Here is a 19366-nt window from a genome sequence, read left to right as displayed (position 1 = left end):
GATTGGGCGGTAACTGCAGACATCAAGGGGAGATTTACCAGGTTTGAGGATGGGAACTATCAAGCTGGTTTTCCAAGCTTGGGGGTAAATGCCTGTATAAAAAATATTATTGTAGAGGTTAAGAAGGTGGGATAGGATAGGAAGGGGAAGGTTCTTGATAATGGGGTAAGAAATTCCATCGTGGCCAGGTGTTTTGGCTTTTACTGAAGAAATGGCAGAGGCCAGTTCAAAATTCGTTAAGTCTTTTTCTAAGTACTTGGCAGAGATCGAAAGATTGCTGGGTGGAAACCGGGATGAGGTTGTTTGGTACTTATTTGAAATAAATTCAGGGGGAAAGTTGCAATCGGAGGAGGCCGTAGAAAAGTAGTTGGCGAACTCTTGAGCTATATCTAGAGGATATAGAAGAGTGCCGCGAGCGGAACTTAAGGCAGATATTGTAGAAAAAGAAGCCATCCCAGATAGTCTTTTGATGTCGGCTCAGATCTTGGGTTGGATGACGAGTTAATGTTGCTGGTAAATTTTTCAAAGCAGGCAGCTTTCGCAAGTTTGGCTTTGCGGCGAAAATTAGCATTAGCCTTTTTGTACTGAAGCAGATTGGAGGAAGTCCTTTCACGCTTATATTCATGCCATGTACTTTGTTTGGCTTGCCTTAAAGTTGAAAGTTTAGCGCTCCATCACAATGGAGCCGGCCTACGAGTTTTGCTATCTGATTGTGGGATAGATAGATTAGCTGCACTTCTGATGATTTTTTGCTTCTTCGTTGACATTGAGGGAAATGGGATAGGAGCTGCAACCATGTAGACACGCATCTTGGAACTTTAACCAATCAGCAGAGTCAGTCTGGTATTTCAGCCTCGGGCGAAATGTTGAAGGAAGACGGTTTGAAGGGAGTCTGGTAACAATGGGGAAATGATCACTGCCATGGAGGTCATCAATTACTAACCAAGTACGAAAGGATATCGAACATATGGTGAGGTCAAGGTGGGTGAAGGATTTGTGAGTAGAGAAGTGAGTCGGGGAGCCGTTATTAAGACAAAGGAGTTGGAGGCAAGGATTGAATCTTCAATTACACGGCCCTTAGCATTAAGCGAAGTGGAACCCCACATAGGGCTCCAGGCGTTAAAATCGCTTGCCAAAATAAAAGGAGTATCAGTTGACGGAAAAATACTATTAAAGTCAGTGGTTGAAAATGCTTGATCAGGAGGGGAGTAGGCGCAGACAATGGATATTTTATTGGGCGTTTGAATTTCTAATACCAAGGAAGAGATGCGGGACTGGAGAGGATAACATTTGTGCGGGACATTTTTCTTCACTAAGATACCAATTCCTTGCTTACTAGATAAAATATGTGGCAAATTATGAAAGTATCCAACATAGGCCAAAGGGGTACGAGCGTTGACCATGTAGGGGAGGTGGGTTTCATTTAAAAGAATTACAGAGGGATTGTGTGATTCAATTAATATTTCAAGATCGATGAAATTATTGTAATATCCGTTTATGTTCCACTGTAAAGCTACAAACATATGCACAAAAAAGAAAAGAAAACTGGTATTTGCTAAAAATATTATGAGTTAGAAATGTCCATATTATTAGTTTCTGCTGGATGCGAAGGTGGGGAAAGCGTAATTGAGTCATCGTGTTGGAGATTGAGAGGAAAGAGGGATAGGAAGGGGAGAGGAAAGTGACGTGCAATAGCGCGAGAGTATGTCTGTTAAGTTGGGAGAGTCAGATAGATACATATTGCAATTATTTTGAGAGTGGATTATCAACGATTGCGTTGGTTGCTGTTGGGTTTTTGTTAAATGATTGCGGATAAAGGTCAGCAGTGTGAGAGTTAAGTGGAGACAAGATGTTCTTTGTGGAAGATGATGGTTTGGCTGAGTATGTATGTAATGAGTTGTTATTGATGGTTTGTGAGGAGTTTGCGGGGTTGGAAGGGAAATTATTTTCGTTTGAGTCTGCAGTTGATTGTGGTTTTTCGTTTTTGTTGAATTCGGGAGGCTTTAACACATTGGCAAATGATGATGGGTTAAGGGGAGCCGGGATTGTCTTTTTGTATTTTTTTATTGCTTCGTGCATGCTGCATTTTTCTAATGTTTTAATACGTAGTATTTCTTTAGTTTGTAGGAATTTTGGACAAGCGTTTGAGAAGGACGGATGCTCTCCAGAGAAGTTGTGAGCAGAGTGGGGAGGGAGGTAGCAATTGTTATACATTAGGAAATTTTTGCAGTATTTTGTTGTATGGCTAAGTTTTTGACACGACTTGCATCTCATGGGATTTGGGATGTATGGACGGACAGAAAGGATTCTCCATGCGACTTCAATTTTTTCGGGAAGATGATATTTATCAAATGATAAGAGAATTGAGTCAGTAGGCTTAGATACATCATCAATTATTCTATTAAACTTATATATAGAAGTTACGCCGTGCGTCTTAAGACCCTCTATAATGTCACTTTCAGGCAAATGAGTCAGGAATTCCTTTTACGCTGTTCAAGTTATCGAGAAGTTTAGCGTTGATATCGCACACTCCCGGAAGAGATTTAGCTGACAAAAACTTTTCTGCAATTTTCTTATTTTTGAGAAGCAGAAGTAAACTGCCGTCGCGAAGCTCGGATATAGGGTTGACATCTTTGCTAATGGCTAGTATACCTTTATGTACGGCAAAACACGATAAGCTCGTTAGTGGTTTGTTACCTTCCAATGCTTTTATTATGATTTTTCTTCTTTTTTTGTAATTGGTAGTTCTGGGAATAAATCCAGTGGAGTCGTTTCTGCTTTTTTTCGTTTAGGTCTGGAGCTCGGAGAAAGCAGGGCGAACCTGTTATCTCCGAGGTTAGAAGCCACGGGGGGCATATTGGCAAATTGTTGATTTGTGTCACTGACTTTTTAAGTGCGGCTTAGTTAAGTAAACAACAAATGCACGTGTTTTAATACGAATAGCGCTGATAAACAGAATTGAAAACAAACGCACTGTAATAGAAACGCAACTGTTCACGCTGAGTGATAGTCGGAGACTGTATTAGGCTGGTTCTGGAATCCGAGTGGAAGTGGAAATCAAAATGAATGCAAAAACGAATGAATTTGCTTTTGGTGTTCTGAAATCCGAGTTTTTTTTTTCATTTTAGAACTCGTTTTGTATTCACCCTATAAATGAACTTTACATCTGTCAAATGTAAAAATGAACTTGATAGCTGTCAAATTATTTTTCAACAAGAAAAATTAAAACGGGGCGAAATAAAAATGAGTGCTTTTGTGATATTTTCCTCAATTATTTTAGAAAGGGAATTCCATGCAGAGGAAGCTGTTAGCAGGAGGATTTTACGTGACCATTCAAATCCATTAGATGTGCCGGATTTCAAGTAAGAATGTAACATTTAAAAATTATTAAAGAGCGCATGCAAAAAATCTCTTTTGAAAGTTTGGGGCAAGCTACCGGGTAAACAAAAGTGCTTTTGAAATGCTGGTAAGCGTCGTAGCTCCGCATTTCAAGGAAAGTGGCATCCCGGCACGACTGCAGTTGGCGGCCACACTAAGATTTTTAGCTGAAGGTGGCTTTCAAAAATCAGTAGGGAAAGATGTTGTTGTTGCAATGGGTCGCAGTACAATTGCGAAAGTTCTTAAGCGGCTGCTTAATGTTTTAGAAAAATACATTTGTCCACAATGGATTAAACTTACCATGACGGAGGCCGAAATAGCCGCATCAAAACAACATTTTTTACAAAACTTCGGCATACCTGGCGTGGTTGGATGTGTAGACGGAACACATATTCGGATAACAAAGCCACATAAAGATCCAAGCCTTTTCTACAACCGAAAATCAAAGCAATGTAACTACATACTTGTAACTTTATTGTTGGTAACCAATTTTTTCAAATTTTCTTTTAGATTTGTGACTACAATATGACAATAAGAGCAATAGATGCCCGTCGCCCTGGTTCAAGCCATGACGCTTTAATATGGAGTGTGAGCAGAGCTCAAGAGTATTTCCAACGCAACTACGAAGGCGGTGAACGTGGCTGTTGGCTTTTGGGTGATGCTGGCTACGCGTTGCAGATCCAAGTGTTGCAACACCACAACATACTTTTAATCAAAGACACTCTTCTGCAAGGAATATTATAGAAAGAACTATAGGTGTTTTAAAAAGCCGATTTAGATGTCTTTCTCGTCTCCCACAGTACCAACCTCAAAAAGTGGTGCAGATGACAAATGTTTGCTGCGCTTTGCATAATATTTGCAAATACTATAAAATGCAAGAATTGGTAGAGTTTGCCTCAGGAGATGATGAAAACGAACACAGTATTAATGTAGAAATAACAAACGAAACAACGCTTGATGGAGAGGCTGCAATAATGCGAGATACTATAGCCAACCTACTTCATACGAATTCCTGAAAATAAAGTGCGCGTTGAAATAATGCAAATAGATAATGGATTTCAAGTTCATATGTAAATATATTTCATTTATTTAAAATTAAAATATCACATTAAGTGTAGTTCAGTTTGAATAAAAAAAGTGAATTTAGTTCACTAAACAAAATAAAAATCACATAAATTCATTGACAAAAAAAATTAATTGTTGTTGCCGCGATTGTAATCTAAGCACATTTTGAGCTCTTGCAGCTCAAACTCCTTCATTTTCATCTCATTCTCCTCTTGTTTAAGCCTTTCCAGTTGTAGGTGGTGACGCATGTTCTCGGCCGTGCTTTCTTTAATGGCGATGGTCAATTCTTTCACGGCATCGCACACGCTTTTAAGGCCCGCGCTAACTTCCCTCGTGGCGTCAACATTTTCCTCTAGCCCATGCACAAGGGTTTTCATGGCCACAGTCTGCTCATTAACATTTGCCCTAAGGCAGTCAGACACCCCAAGCTGGCGTCTGCGAGATGGCGTTGAGAGGACGGCACTGCTTGTGCATGGCAATTTTGCGTCTTCATCCTCGCTTGAATTGCCTGTAATCTCCTCAGAATTTTGAGGAGCACCAAAGTCAGCCGTTTTTTCGATGCCGCCCACAATGGTATATATGCCACACAACTGGGCAATTTTATCTTCTGTTGCTGTTAACATGTGCTTGTTAAACGGCCCTCCCCCAGTTGCTCTAGCTTCAGAATTATTGTGTGCAACTTTTTTCCTGATTAAGGACTTCCAATCCATCCAAACCTAATGAAATATTAGATTTAGAAAAGTTCTTAAGAATTAGAAAATGTATTGTGTCACCTTTTTCCAGCCGGAAATATCTTTTTCTGGTGGGCCATGTTTGTTAAGCTCCGCTGCAAACTGCTTCCAAAGCGCATCGCTTTTGACTTTATCGCCTTTTACAAAGCCACGGGCGATGTCTTTATGGGCTTCCATGAATTGGATAATTATTGCATCCTGCTCTGCATTCTTATGTTTTCCCCTTTAAAAATATCACATTTCAATTAACAATTTTTTTTATAATCAAAATTAACTATTTTTAATCCTTTTTTGTGCAAAATTTAAACATTTAATTACACTTACATGTTCGCGTAACAAATTCCCAAGTTTGAATTGAAGTGAACGCAAACCGACAAATTTCTTGTGAATTCGTTTTCCAGAACACGCATATTCACTCGAAATTCATTTTTGAAAAAAATGTGGAAATGAATCGGGGGAAGTGGAACATAGAACACCAAATGTCGGATTGAAAGTGAATTTGCTTGATATTCACTCGGAAGTGAATCACAGAACGTGCCTGTATATGTATATAAAAAGCAGGTGCCACGTTGTTTGTCCGCGATGGACTCCTAAACTACTGAACCGATTTTAGTAAAATTTAGCTGACTGTGTTCAGTTCGAAACAACTTAGAAGACAGGGTAGTAAAAACAATTCATAAATAATAAATACAGTGAAAGCTCTATTAAGCGGATAATTCTATTAACTGGACCAAACGGCTGGTACCCAGACGTTGAGAAAGCAGCCTTAAATTCGTTATGTTTCCCAAATAAATTTATTTGTATGAACAAATTCAATATCAAGTACAATCTTTTGGACTCTTATACCGACAAAAATTTTCCGCCTTTATTCGTAAATAAAATTTTCACTGTGTTGAATGTATAGTATACCACAGCAACGCGTGGCCGGATCGCCTAGTATATATACATATATAATTACACTATAAAAAGTTTTGTGTTGTGACAATGTTTTTGTAAATTGTGTCTACAACTTTCTTCAGATGTTGTTCAAAATTAACATTGCTAATAAATTGTGTTTTCTATTGGTCGAATTGCGACCACTGGCTACCTTGGTTTTATTAAGTTGACGTTTAATGTTTATTTTTACAAAATAGTTCGATATTTTATTTAGTTTAACAAAAGTTGGAATTTAATTGACTGGGTTTTCCCAATAATCTTTCCTACACGTTGTGTTTCGCTACTCGTTGTCATTCTTTGTCCACTTGTTGTCTTTTTGAAATGAGTGTTGCATGTCACTCTTCGTACGTACGTCCACTTCTGGTTTGTCGCTTCTTCGTTTCCATACACGGACGTCTCCGAACGGCGTGCACTATTTATTCATGAAGTCGGGCACTGTTACCGTTCGATTGGGTTATTCATGTTCACCTATGTACATTTTCAACATTATACCGAACGTGATTCAACTTCTTAACAATTTTGTACGACCCTAATAACATTTTCTTAATCCTTAATGCGGGACCAAATTGTCTACACTTGATAGCTACTAAGTAGTTCCCTTCATACGTTTGTTCAGCTTTGTATAGCCTAGCCATCCCTCTAAACTGCTCACAATCTGTTTCTACCTTTCGGCACACCCGCCGCTATACAGAGCTTACCACAATAGCCTTTAAAAACTTCGGAGGTAAAAGTTGTTCCTCTGTCCATGGTTATTCTTCATGGATTTCCAAACATAGCAGCTTGTTTACATAACCTTTCAACCACTGCTGATTTACCTTTTGTTGATGATGTATTTTTTGTTCCGGCTACAACTGATAAAATATAGTTATAATCACTGCCGGATCCAGAGGCGTTAGCCCTCAAGGCCAAATGGCTTATTAGTAATTTTACTACTCTGAAAAAAGTAAGCAAAATATAATGGAGAAACTCACCATCTGTGATATGTTCGACTGATTCTATGCGGTTAGTTTTCCTACATAGAAAAATTAGTAACTGGAAAAATAAGGAAACAGCGGGAAAAGCAACGATACTCATCGCAGCCGTGTGCAAATTTCAATTTATAATTGGGATTTTTTGCCTATGTGATATTCTATCTCTGATTTATTCACAAAGCGTGATTCTTCAGAAAGAATCGATCGATCTGACAAAGGTATCAAATATGATAGATACGTTGCGAAATCGAAGACAAAAAAGCTGATGAAAATTTTCGATCCATTTATTCAGACACGAAAAAATGGCGATAGAACTGAAAGTTGAGGAAGAAAAGCCAAGAATTTGCGGTCGACAAACAAAACGTAAAAATTTCTGCCTGAGAACTTTTGAAGAATACTACAGGGTGTCAGTGTACATTATTCTGTTGGATACAATCGGCGAAGATTTGAAGACGCGCTTTTTTAGAGAAGTATTGGGTACATTTCAACTGAGTTTGCTGCTGTATATGCTTTGAGAACCAAAGAAATGGAAAATATTATTGACTTCTTCATAGATAGATTCAAAGCCCTTTTGGATAATGACAATGTCGTGCGACGTTTGAAGCTCAAAGGTAAACTTGATCACCGGCCACACACTGCCAATGGGGACGGAAGCAAAAGTCAAAAAACAACAAGCTACCGACTACTGCATTGGAAGCGTTGAAGGACTGTGATGTAGACCTATACCCCATAATTCATGTTTTCTTCACATATTCTGCACTCCTCCTGTGACGAATGCGAGTTCTGAATGCTCTTCTTCGTCACTTCGCTGCATAAAAACGTGGCTGAGGACGAACATGCTTTAAGATAGATTGATCGGCCTGACGTTGCTGCACACGCATCATGACATTGAAGTCTCTGCAGAAGAAGTCCTCGAAATATTCTCAAAACTTGGCCTACGTCGTTTTGTTTTGTTAAATTTCTCTATTCAATACACGAACTGACTACAGTATTATACATTGAAGTAAAGTAAGCCACCCGCACGTGTACGATTTATATGGTGTTTTTTAATTTAGTAGGATTTGATATTAGAAGGTCGATTTGAAAGAAGATTGCATATTTCCTTAAGTACATATACATAAGTATTGTGAGAACTAAATGTCCATATGGAATTTAGCTCATGCAATGAATGAAGACGCATCCTGTTTAACAAATACAATACAGCAATTATACAAGAAGAAGGATAAAAAAGACATGCAGATGGGAACACAGCAAGCATAAGCGACGGTAAAACTACGCCACGGCTTCTTCATTTTTATTGACACTGCGGTTATAGCCGAGTTTACAACAGCGCGCCAGTCGTTCTTCCTTTTCGCTGCTTGGTCTTTCCAACGGAGTGGAGGTCTTCCTCTTCCACTATTTCCCCTGGCGAGTAATGCGTCGAATACTTCTAGAGCTGAAGTGCTTTCATTCATTCGGACTATATGACATAGCCCGGGTAGCCGCTCTCCTTTAATTCGCTGGACTATGTAATTTCGTCGTATATGTTATACGCATCGCTCAATCGAATGCGCTATTTGTCGTGGTCAATGTGCAAAATATCATAAATCTTTCGCAGAACCTTTCTCTCGAAAACTCGTAACGTCCACTCATCACATGTTGTCATCGTCCAGGTCTCTGCAGCATACGGCAGGACGGGAATAATAAGTGTCTTATAGAGTTTGATTTTTGTCGAGAGAGGACTTTACTTCTCAATTGCCTACTCAGTCCAAAGTGGAATCTATTCGCGCGCAAGAGTTATTCTGTTTTGGATTCCGAGACTGACATTGTTGTTGCTTTAATACTGGTTCCAAAATAGATGAAATTATCTACGACTTCAAAGTTATGGCTGTCAACAGTGACGTGAGAGCCAAGTCGCGAGCGCTATGACTGTTTTATGACAGGCGATATTTCGTCTTGCCCTCATTCATCACCAGACCCAATTACTTTGCTTGCTTATCCATTCTGGAGCAGAACTAATGGGTGGTTGTTGAAGACTCTTTTCCCGGGTCTTTTTCAAGATTTGGCGCATTGTAAATATCTGGTCAGTTGTCGATTTTCCAGGCGTAGAGCCACAGTTCTTCGCCGCCGTATTTGAATAGCTCGGCCGGTAATCCATCGGCTTCGGCCGCTTGGGTTTTCTTCAGACGGGTAACTGCTATACGAACTTCTTCAAGGTCGGGCAATGGAACGTCTGCCTCATCGTCATCGATTGGGGAGTCGGGTTCACCATCTCCTTCTATTCTGCTTTCACGGTCATTCAGCAAGCTGGGGAAGTGTTCCCTCCATAATTTTAGTATGCTCTGAGCAGCAGACACTAGATCACCTCTGGGGGAGTATGCTCCGGACTTGAATTGAAAGGCTTCGTTTGCCGGTATACGTAAGGTGCTTGAAATGACGTCCCACAGTTCCCTTATACCGAGTTGCTGACGAGTGCTCTCAGAGAGCTGGAGTGCAAATCGAGTATAAAATCGTTCGGCTGTCTGCTGTGATTGCAGCTTATCGTCGTCCATCCTTCCTTGAGTCTGTTGACGTGCGTTTTTTGCTGTACAGAGGCGAGTGTGTGCCTTGGCTGCAAAAAGATATGTATAGTAATCCGGGTCAATGTTAGAACCTCGCGTACGTGCATCTAAAACAGTGGAGACTTGTCTTTCGTCTATCACAACATGATCGATCTAGTTGGTGGCTTTTCGATACGGAGACAGCCAGGTAGCTTGGAGAATTTTTCTTTGCTGGAATCTAGTACTACATATAACCATCTTTCGAGCTCCGGCGAAGTCGGAGTCTCAACCCATTGGGGATGTGTCATCATGTTGGTTGAATTTACGACCGTTATGCCAAAGATACCTTTTTTGCCCACCCTGGCGTTAAAGTCGCAAAGTCAATATTAGTGCTCAGTGCAAAAGTCATACCCCAGAGTTGAATGCCATACATACATCCAAATCGGCATTGTATAAATGTTGTCTGGATTAAGTTTAGAGTTTTTATTTAAAAGCTAATTTCAATTTTCAGCTCTTATGTTCATGCAAGTTATTTTACTAAGTATAGGTTTCCTCCACGTAAGTGAATACCAAGTTAAGTTACCTCATTTGCTTGGGGTACTAAAATATTGTTCGTTTTTACTGCCGAGCACATTTTTGGTCGTAGCGAAAATGTAAGATGCTTCAACTTTTGTTCATTCACATTTATTCCCTAGTTGGCTAGCCACTTTTCGACTGAACTTAAGTGCTCCGCTAATATTCTCGATGCTATTATATGGCATTTGTTACGGCTCACTAAAAATGTGTCATCCGGATAAGTTAATGGCAATACATTATTAGCTGTTGGAAGATTTGCTGTTATATGATGTATAGAGATGGGCCTAAAACACTACCCGGTGGTACATCAGCCCTTATCTGTCGTTCATCAGATATGAAATCTCCCACTTTTACCATAAATTTTCTATTTTTTAAATAAGACTTCAATGTTATATATAATTCTAAAGTTTGATTTTTTTTAATCTTAAATTAGACCTTCATGCCACCTTATCAAACGCCTGAGCTACATATAGAAATATTGCTGAACAGTACTCCCTATGCTCATATGTTTTTCTTATTTCGTTAGGAAATTTATTTACTTGTTCTGTCGTGCTATGTTTTGCACGAAAGCCGAATTGATGCGTTGTTATTGTAATATTTTCGTGGAGGAAAGGAGACATCTTCGATAGTAACACTTTTTCAAATATTTTAGAAAGACCTAAGACCTTAGAAAGACTACCTTAGACTGATTGGTATGTATGAAGACGGAATTGCATTGAAGAGGAAAGAGAGCTACAGCAATATTGGTAACTCAATTAGCATTTTTGGGGTAATATTATCATGTCCTGTCGATGTTTTTGGGTTAAGTTTTTCATGATTCCAATAATTTCAGAAACTGAAATTAGGTTGAAATACCTCTTCTATGTGATTTCCAAATCTATTAGCCTTTTCCTCGTCACTTCGAGCCCATTGACTTTTGGACTTTCCAAAGAGAATTTCACTTGCTTGAATTTGAACACAGCTTCTTTATATACCTTTTGGTGCTTTTTGAATTTACGTGCAGCTGAGTGGGAGAGAAGCGATTAATCTGCCATTCCCGCTTTTGGAGCAACGAATATGGGTTGCTAACATAGGTTTATTAGTACAGTAGGATGGTCAGAAGATAGGTCAGGATAGGACATGTATCAACTGTTATGTGCGATTTATCTACTTGTATATTTTGGATTACAGCAAAATCAAATAAATCTGGCATTTTGTTTCGATCACTAGGACAATGTGTCGGTTTATCAGAAGATATTATGCGAAGGTTATTATGCCTATTTATAATAGTGTAATATACATACTTAGCTGCCGTCTTTTCGGATTAATTAGTCGTGAGCCCCAATACATGTGTTTTGTATTGTAATTACCACCTGCTATGACCTAGAGTTTCCAAAAAATCTTTAAATTGTATGTCTGTAATTTTAAACCGAGGTGGACTGAATATAGCCGTCAGGTTTAAGTCCCCGCAGCGGTATTTTTATAGATATTGTTGTAGCTTGTAACTGCGCTGTAGCATGAAATTCTAATGGTTGGTTGTGTAATCACTTTCTAACTTTTTATGTTGATTAATACCATTAGTGTTAGACCAACTACACGTTCTTCGAAAGGAGTGCCTCGCCAACTTCTTCTTTACTGACGTAGACACCGCTTACGCGATTATATCCGAGTTCACTACGTGTCGGCAATTGAAAATTCCAAGCGAAGCTAGGTACTTCTCCATCTATTCTTTCCAACGGTGTGGAGGTCTTCCTCTTCCTTTGCATACCCCGGCAGTACTGCGTCGAATTTTCGGACAACATGACATAGCCAGCGTAGCCGATGTCTTTTAATTCGCTGAACTATGTCAATGTCGTCGTACAAGGTGCGATCCAAATTAAACAGGACTTAAAAAAAAACAGAACAAATGGTTTTTTTCGGCAACATCACTTTATTTTATTCAAAGTAGTCTCTTCTGCTTCAATATAGCTTTTTGAATGGTCCAAAAACATGTCGAACGAGTGTTCTAGCTCGTTGGCATTCTTCCGAAAAGGAGGAAATCGCACGTTACCAAATCAGGTGAATACGGGGAGTTGTTAATGGTTAAAATGTGATTTTTGGTGAAATAATCGTCCTTCGAATGTTGGATTCTGAGCAATTTTTGGTCGTCAGTCAATTTGTGCGGAACAAACCGTGCGCACACCTTTCGTAAGCTCAAATGTTCGGTCAAAATGCGATAAATCGATGTTTTGGAGATGTTCAATTCCATTTACATGAATTTCAATGATGATTTCGGCTGATTTTTTATGAACTCTCGTACAGTTTCGATAGAATTTCCGATGATCATAACGCCATAAACTGATTTCATCAAATGAAACGTTTCGGTAAAAGTTTTACCAATTTTAAAGCAAAGTTTAAGGTTTGCTCTTTGCTCTTTGCTCGAGGCTTATTTTTGTACCGATAACACAAACTGACACGATAAACAAACTGACACTTAAAACGCAATAACTTCACATCCAATCGAAGAAATGTCATGAAACCAGGGGGCGCTATATTCAAAAGTCCTGTTTACTTTGGAACGCACCTTGTATATCTCATGCAGCTGACCGTTCCATGGAATTGTTCTTCTTCGATTAAGTTCTGCCTCTCGAATTGTTTTCTTCAGCTGTTGATCTGCTCCATCGTCATCGATTGGGGAATCGGATTCACCTTCTCATTCCGTTATGCTTTCACTGTCATTCAGCAGGCTGGAGAAGTGATCCTTCCATAATTTAAGTGTGCTTTGATCATCGGTTACTAGATCACCTCCTTGGGTTCTATAAGAGTAGGCTCCGGTCTTGAAACCTTCTGTTAGTTGTCGCATTTTTTCGTAGAATTTTCGTGCATTACCCTTGTCGGCAGATTGTTAAGCTCTTCATACCCACGCATTTCGACCTCTCTCTGTTTTTGTCTGAAAATCTCCAAACGTGTTGTGGTCGATTATAACGTTGCGAGGTAAGAAGTCTGTTTTCTCTCCGCTGCGACACGCACTCCACGTCGTACCAGCTGTTCTTTTGCTTTCCCCGTCCCATTGTTTCCCTTATACCGAGTTGTTGACAATTGCTCTCGGAGAACAGGAGTGTAAGTCGAGTAGAAAATCGTTCTGCTGTCTGTTGTGATTTCAGCTTCCCGATGTCGAACCTTCCTTGTGTTTGTTGACGTGCGTTTTTTGCTGCACAGAGGCGGGTGCGAACCGTGGCTGCAGCAAGATAATGGTCCGATTCGATGTTAGTGCCTCGCCGTAGTCTGGGGAGTTTAGAAAATGAGATCCTACCTAGAGCGATATACTAAAGTGACTGAATTCCATAAAAAACCCTTCCGGTCGTATAGCACGATGGGATTTACAGCAACATTTCTTTTAACAGGGAGTATCTTAAAGGGATACTCAACCTAGTAGTGGACGCAGTGTCCCGATAGCCACTAGAGTCCACAAGACAAGCGACGACGATTGCGACACAATGCAGTTGGTGACGAAAGCGAGTACATGGAAAAGGCTAACTCTCACGCCACATGCCATGTCACAGGATGAAGAGACTGCACTCTGGAAGCTATACGTGCCTAAACACCAACACCACCACCCAGTTAATCGATCACAACGCCAACATGAAACAACCTACAGGAGTCCGACCAGTAGAAGAGCATCATAAAACAACAGCCCGACCAGTAACGATGCGTCTATATCAGACGATTCCACAGTACAACGATAACAAATTAAGCCTACCCACGCTGGCTACATGAACTCATGAAAAGTAACAGAGTTCTTAAGTGGAATAAAAAGCAGGAAGTGGGTTTCCAAATTCTTTAGAAACGGTTAAGTACTGCGGGAATGTTAGCATACCCGGTCTCAGAATCGTCGTTTATTTTGAATACGGATGCTAGTAGGAGGTGTTCCTTCTCAAGTCATAGACGTGCATGAGAAAGTGGTGACGTGTTATAGCCAGACAGTAAGCAAGCCAGAGAGAAAGTATTGTGTAACTCAGTGGGAACTACTGACATCGGTGAATTGCATTAAACATTTTTGTCCCTGTAGTTTGAAATGTAGACATTATTCAAAAGCTGATGCCACATAAGATATTTTAAATGTGCGATTAACGACAATAACGTTAGACTGGGATTCCGAGGAACAACGAAAATATCACCAAGGCAATCAAGATTTGAAATATGTAATACATGGAATGGAGATGAACAAACGTCTAATTAGAGAAGAAAAAGCACCAGAAAGCCTAGTCACAAAGGCATATTGGGCACAATGGAATATTTTAATGTTGGTGTCTAAGAATATTCCGAAGTTGAAGTGGGGACACATAGGAATCACTAAACCTTGGAGAAATTAAAACAATGATTTTATTGGGTTGGTTCCCACCAATCAGTTATGGTGGGGATCGCCAATTGTGCCGAGTGCATTGTAGCTTAAGGGCCGAGATCCAGGAGTCACGGTCATATGAAATAGTAAAATTCGGGTGCGGCTTTTGAACGAATTTCCGTGGACGTATTTGGTTCATTTCCTACCAGTAAATTAGGAAACAAATATGTTTTGGTAGTCATGGACTATGTCAGAAAATGGCCAGAAATGAAAAAGCACCAGAAAGCCTAGTCACAAAGGCATATTGGGAACAATGGAATAGTTTAATGTTGGTGTCTGAGAATATTCCGAAGTTTAAGTGGAGGACACATATGAATCACTAAAATCTTGGAGAAATTAAAACAAAGATTTTGTTGGGTTGATTTACGCTAATTGTGCCCAGATCCAGGAGTCACGGTTATATGAAATAGTAAAATTCGGTTACGACGTATGAGCGAATTTCTTTGGACATAGCTGGTTCATTTCCTACCAGTAATTAGGAAACAAATAGGTTTTGGTAGTCATGGACTATGTTAGCAAATGGCCAGAGGTATACGCAATTCCTAACCAAGAAGCAGAAACAGTAGCGGATGTATTTATCAACGATTGGGTTTCGAGATATGGTTTTCCAATATAATTACAATTAGATCAAGAGAGTAATTTTGAATCAGCTCTAATTCAGAAGATGTGCCAGGAACTGGGTATCCGGAAAACCCGTAAAACTGCACTTCATCCGGGGCCCCATGGCATGGAAGAACGATTCAACCGCATTTTGGAAGAACATTTAAAGATAGTTGTGTTTAAGTTTCAAAAAACTTGGGATATCCATATATACTTGTTCCTGATGGCTTATTGGTATGCTATACATGAAACGACAGGACAGACTGTAACAAGGGTAAATTTTGGTAATGATTATCAGTTACCAATTAATTTGAAATTTGGAATCAACGCCCCCGGAGGAAGGAATGGTAAGGAAGTCAACAACATTCTAGAAGACGAGATGTGGGATATACAATACACAAAATTTAAAGTAAAATATGATGAAATGAAAACAAAATACGACGAGGCAATGCACTCGAAGGACCTTAAAGAAAGTGATGGGTATTGTTATATATCCTAAAACGAGTGAACAGATGTCTCTCAAATGTCATTGTAGTAGGGAAGAACCGTACCAGGTAATTAAATGACGCAACGATGTAATGAATCGTATAAAGACCATTGGAAGACCTAGGAATAAAATGAAGACAGTTCATCTGGAATGGCATTCGGTACCGCAAATATGTCTAATCGGGAGGGTAGCGTGGCGAAGACGAACCTGAATAATCGATTGGCGATGTTGTAATAATGTAATAATGTACTATATAAAGACTTCCGGAGCAGCAGCGGCAAAGTTCTAATGAGAGTGTTGCTTAGTAAAGAACTGTAAATAAGAATAAACTCGAATAACGAGTAATTAGCGTTAAGTTTGAATTAGCAATAAAAATAAGTGTATAGCCATTAAATTGGGACTTTTTCTTAACAATCCAGTGAGTGAACTCTAGAATGAGTTACAAGATATATTATCGAGAAATACGGTAAACAAAATGTTGGTCAACCACAGTGGCACACTGTTGTAAAGGATTCGATTATAATTCAACTGATTTTTTTTATTACTTATTGAGTTAATATCGATAATACCGGATTTCAAAACATCCAAATCGTAAAAGCGACTTTACTTTTGATTACTTTAGTATTCCTCTTTAGTAAATTACGACTTAAAAGGTATATGTATTTTTGAATTAATGTATGATATAACTACAAATATTGCATATAGTTACAGATTTTATGATAGCATTTTTTTAATATTTTAATATTAATGTTTGGTATATACATACTTACTTATGTATTTATTATTTGACCTTGAGTCCCACAGGAACTATAAATAGCATTGACGCTTATGTTGAATTTTGGACGAAAAATCCGTGGGTGTTGGGCTCGGTTGCGAACAACAACGTTTGGACGAGCTTCATATTAGCTAATCGAAATATGAGACGATTTCGACGAAAACTACTTCCAAAAATGTATCCACAAGCTCCACGAATGTAATTAAAAAGGAATAAATTTACCTTAATATCTTACCAATTGGTCTTTACATAGGAATATTTTAAGTGAGTCAGATGTTATTAAAGGCTTTTGTGTTCCAGCACCAACCGTGGATCAAGATATCATCGATCGTAGTCAGTTGTACTACTGGGAGGAGAAGAACGAGAGACCCATTCAATATAACAGTTATTTGACGTTTTCGTAAAGCAACCCTTACAATATATTTGAAACAAATTTTACTTTAAGGAATAATTTTCCCATGGTATAACTCTTAGAAACGATCTGAATTATTCCTTAAAATAAAGTTCAAGATATTTTTGCTTTCTCAAAGTCTAATTGTGACGAAAGCGATCTAGATGAGAGAAAAATAGTTTCCATTTGAATGCAAATATAACTTTTGATGTTTTATCAAGAATAGTAGAATACAAAAACTTTCTGATGAGTATTTCATGCTATCCTTTAGATATACTTACATATGTATGTATGTTTATTTACTTTATATCTTCCAGCGAGCTTAAAATAACTGTGTAAATTGGATCCTTTTTTTCAAAATAAAAAGGCAGTAATCGAAATTTTTAAAGTTCACTTTAATAAATAACTTTTTTTAGTGGGTAACAACTATAAATTTTGAGTTTGCTTAACGTTTCTTCGCATAGTGAACTTCATTTCTTTTGTTCGTGACGTCATGACAGTTTACACAAAAAAAAGGTTACCTAAAATGGGGTGATAATTGCCCTGGGAAACCGCAATCTTGTGGTCGTAATTCAATGAGATAAAAACCGGGCTTATTCTTGAGAAGCTGCTTTTGTAAAAATAAATTTCATTATACTTTACCCACTTTTTCTTATTTGATTTTTTTGCAACTATGCATTATTGAAAACTTAATTCATTCCATAACATACATTAATTTTAATTGTGGTTATTTATTATCGAACCCTGTCTTGTATACTATAATTCTTGATATTTAATGGCTATAGCAAATTTTTACAAATTTCATATAAAACGTTATTCATACCGAAAATTGATTTTGATATTAGTTGCAGAATTTTGAATTAACGGAGGAAATTAAAGGAACTATTGAGAAAGCAAATTTTGTGTAAGACGTTTAATTCATTTTTTAACTTGGTTTATATCTCTTAAATATTTCAGAAACCCCGCCATCGCTTTTTTGCTTTTGTGTTGGTATTTTTTGATTTTAATACTTACTCAGTTTGCATGTACTCGTCGTTTATTACTAAATTGGCCCCGTTTATTCTCATTTGGTATATTTTCTTCCGATGGTCCTATGGAGGAAAATGTAGATGAGACTTTTTTTCGAATAACATTCAAAGCAAAAGGTTGGGACAAAAACATGAAGTCTATTCAGCACATATTTCCCGCTAGCCCTGATAAAATTTTGGTGGGGCGAGTAAGTGGCGCATGCCCCTTTTATGGAATAGCATGTGTCTGTCTTCTAGTGTCTGCTGTAACTATATTTAATGAACATTCAAAACTTCCTCATCGGTTCGTTGAAGTTCACATTTATTAAAAAGATAAGTATCTAAAAAATTAAAAATTAACTATTCTTTCCTTAGTGGTGGAGTTTATACACCAGGAGCAGCGTTTGGCCACACTAAAATTATAAATGAACTTAAAAAGTATGAGCACGGTTTATTCTTTGAAATAATTGGCACGAATTGAATTCAATAAAATTTAAATGATTGTATTTTATAATTGTTAAATAAATTGAAAATACAAATTATTAATGTATTAAAAGAAATAAATAAAAGAACATGCTATAAAGAATATAAATATACTAATAATTATCTTAGTATCTTTTAGCAAATAAATAATTTCAGTTTCCAATATATCACAAAAATGGATAACAAGAAATAAGATAAGTGTATCAGAGAACTTAAAGCATAGAGAAGGTGCAGGTTCGACAGGAACATTCGTTAGATTTATAGCAGGGAATTCACCTCACAAGCACAGAATTCGCGCTGTGAAATGTTAACATTTTTAACAGTTCTCCACATACTCAACAGAGAAGATGTGATGTATGTACATATATATTGTTGTGATAAATTTAATTTCTATTAGTAGGAAATATAATACAAAAATATTTATTAGTATAGTAAATCATGTAAAAATCAAAGAAAATTATTAAATATGCAACTCCAAATTGACTATAAATATTACTATGCATGCATTCATACAAAATTATACTTACCTTTATCATAATTATGTTTACATCTCAATATTCAATTGCCGACGGCAAAACGCAAAAGCATATGTATATATTTGCATACATTGCGATCCGCAAGTTGAAAAATTGAAGCATGAAAATCACAATGGTGTTGTTGGGAGATCGTAAGGAGCATGCATGCATATGTTTATGTCTTCATTTTCATATTCATGCATACATATGTATATTTATGTCTCTTCATATTCTTGGGTATGTGAGATAGAGAACGTAATGTGTTTTGTACACATTTTTCGGTGTCAAAAATGAAACAAAATATAAACAAGCAAAACCAAATTCTTCGTTGGTAATCTCTTCATACTCTCTGCTTCGGCATACATATATGTATGCCTTGTCATCATATGCCGTAAATACATATCAAATGGTGATCCCACGTTGTACTGTTGTAGCCTACCGCGACTTTTGGCTTTAGGACCTTTAGCTGCCATGCACTCTACGCAATTACTTATCCATTCTGCTATGGAATCTCGACAACCGATCCAGTAGAACCGTTGTTTAATCTTCTCTATAGTTTTTGTAATTCCAAG

At 38.0% G+C, this 19366-nt stretch overlaps 1 protein-coding gene across 1 annotated transcript in view; it reads left to right on the top strand.

Moving 5' to 3' along the window:
* Positions 1-18384, top strand: part of LOC105226102 (saccharopine dehydrogenase-like oxidoreductase) — a 77109-nt gene extending 58725 nt beyond the window's left edge. The window contains exons 5-8 of the mRNA XM_049448807.1: positions 16428-16596; positions 16652-16798; positions 17747-18100; positions 18172-18384. Of these exons, the coding sequence (XP_049304764.1) occupies positions 16428-16596; positions 16652-16798; positions 17747-18100; positions 18172-18277 (776 nt within the window). The 3' untranslated portion in view covers positions 18278-18384. The remainder of the gene's footprint in view (positions 1-16427; positions 16597-16651; positions 16799-17746; positions 18101-18171) is intronic.
* Positions 18385-19366: the final 982 nt, after the last annotated feature.

The sequence above is a fragment of the Bactrocera dorsalis genome, chromosome 2, assembly GCF_023373825.1.
Source record: "Bactrocera dorsalis isolate Fly_Bdor chromosome 2, ASM2337382v1, whole genome shotgun sequence".
Lineage (NCBI taxonomy): Eukaryota > Metazoa > Arthropoda > Insecta > Diptera > Tephritidae > Bactrocera > Bactrocera dorsalis.
This window is presented reverse-complemented; position numbering and strand designations above follow the sequence as displayed.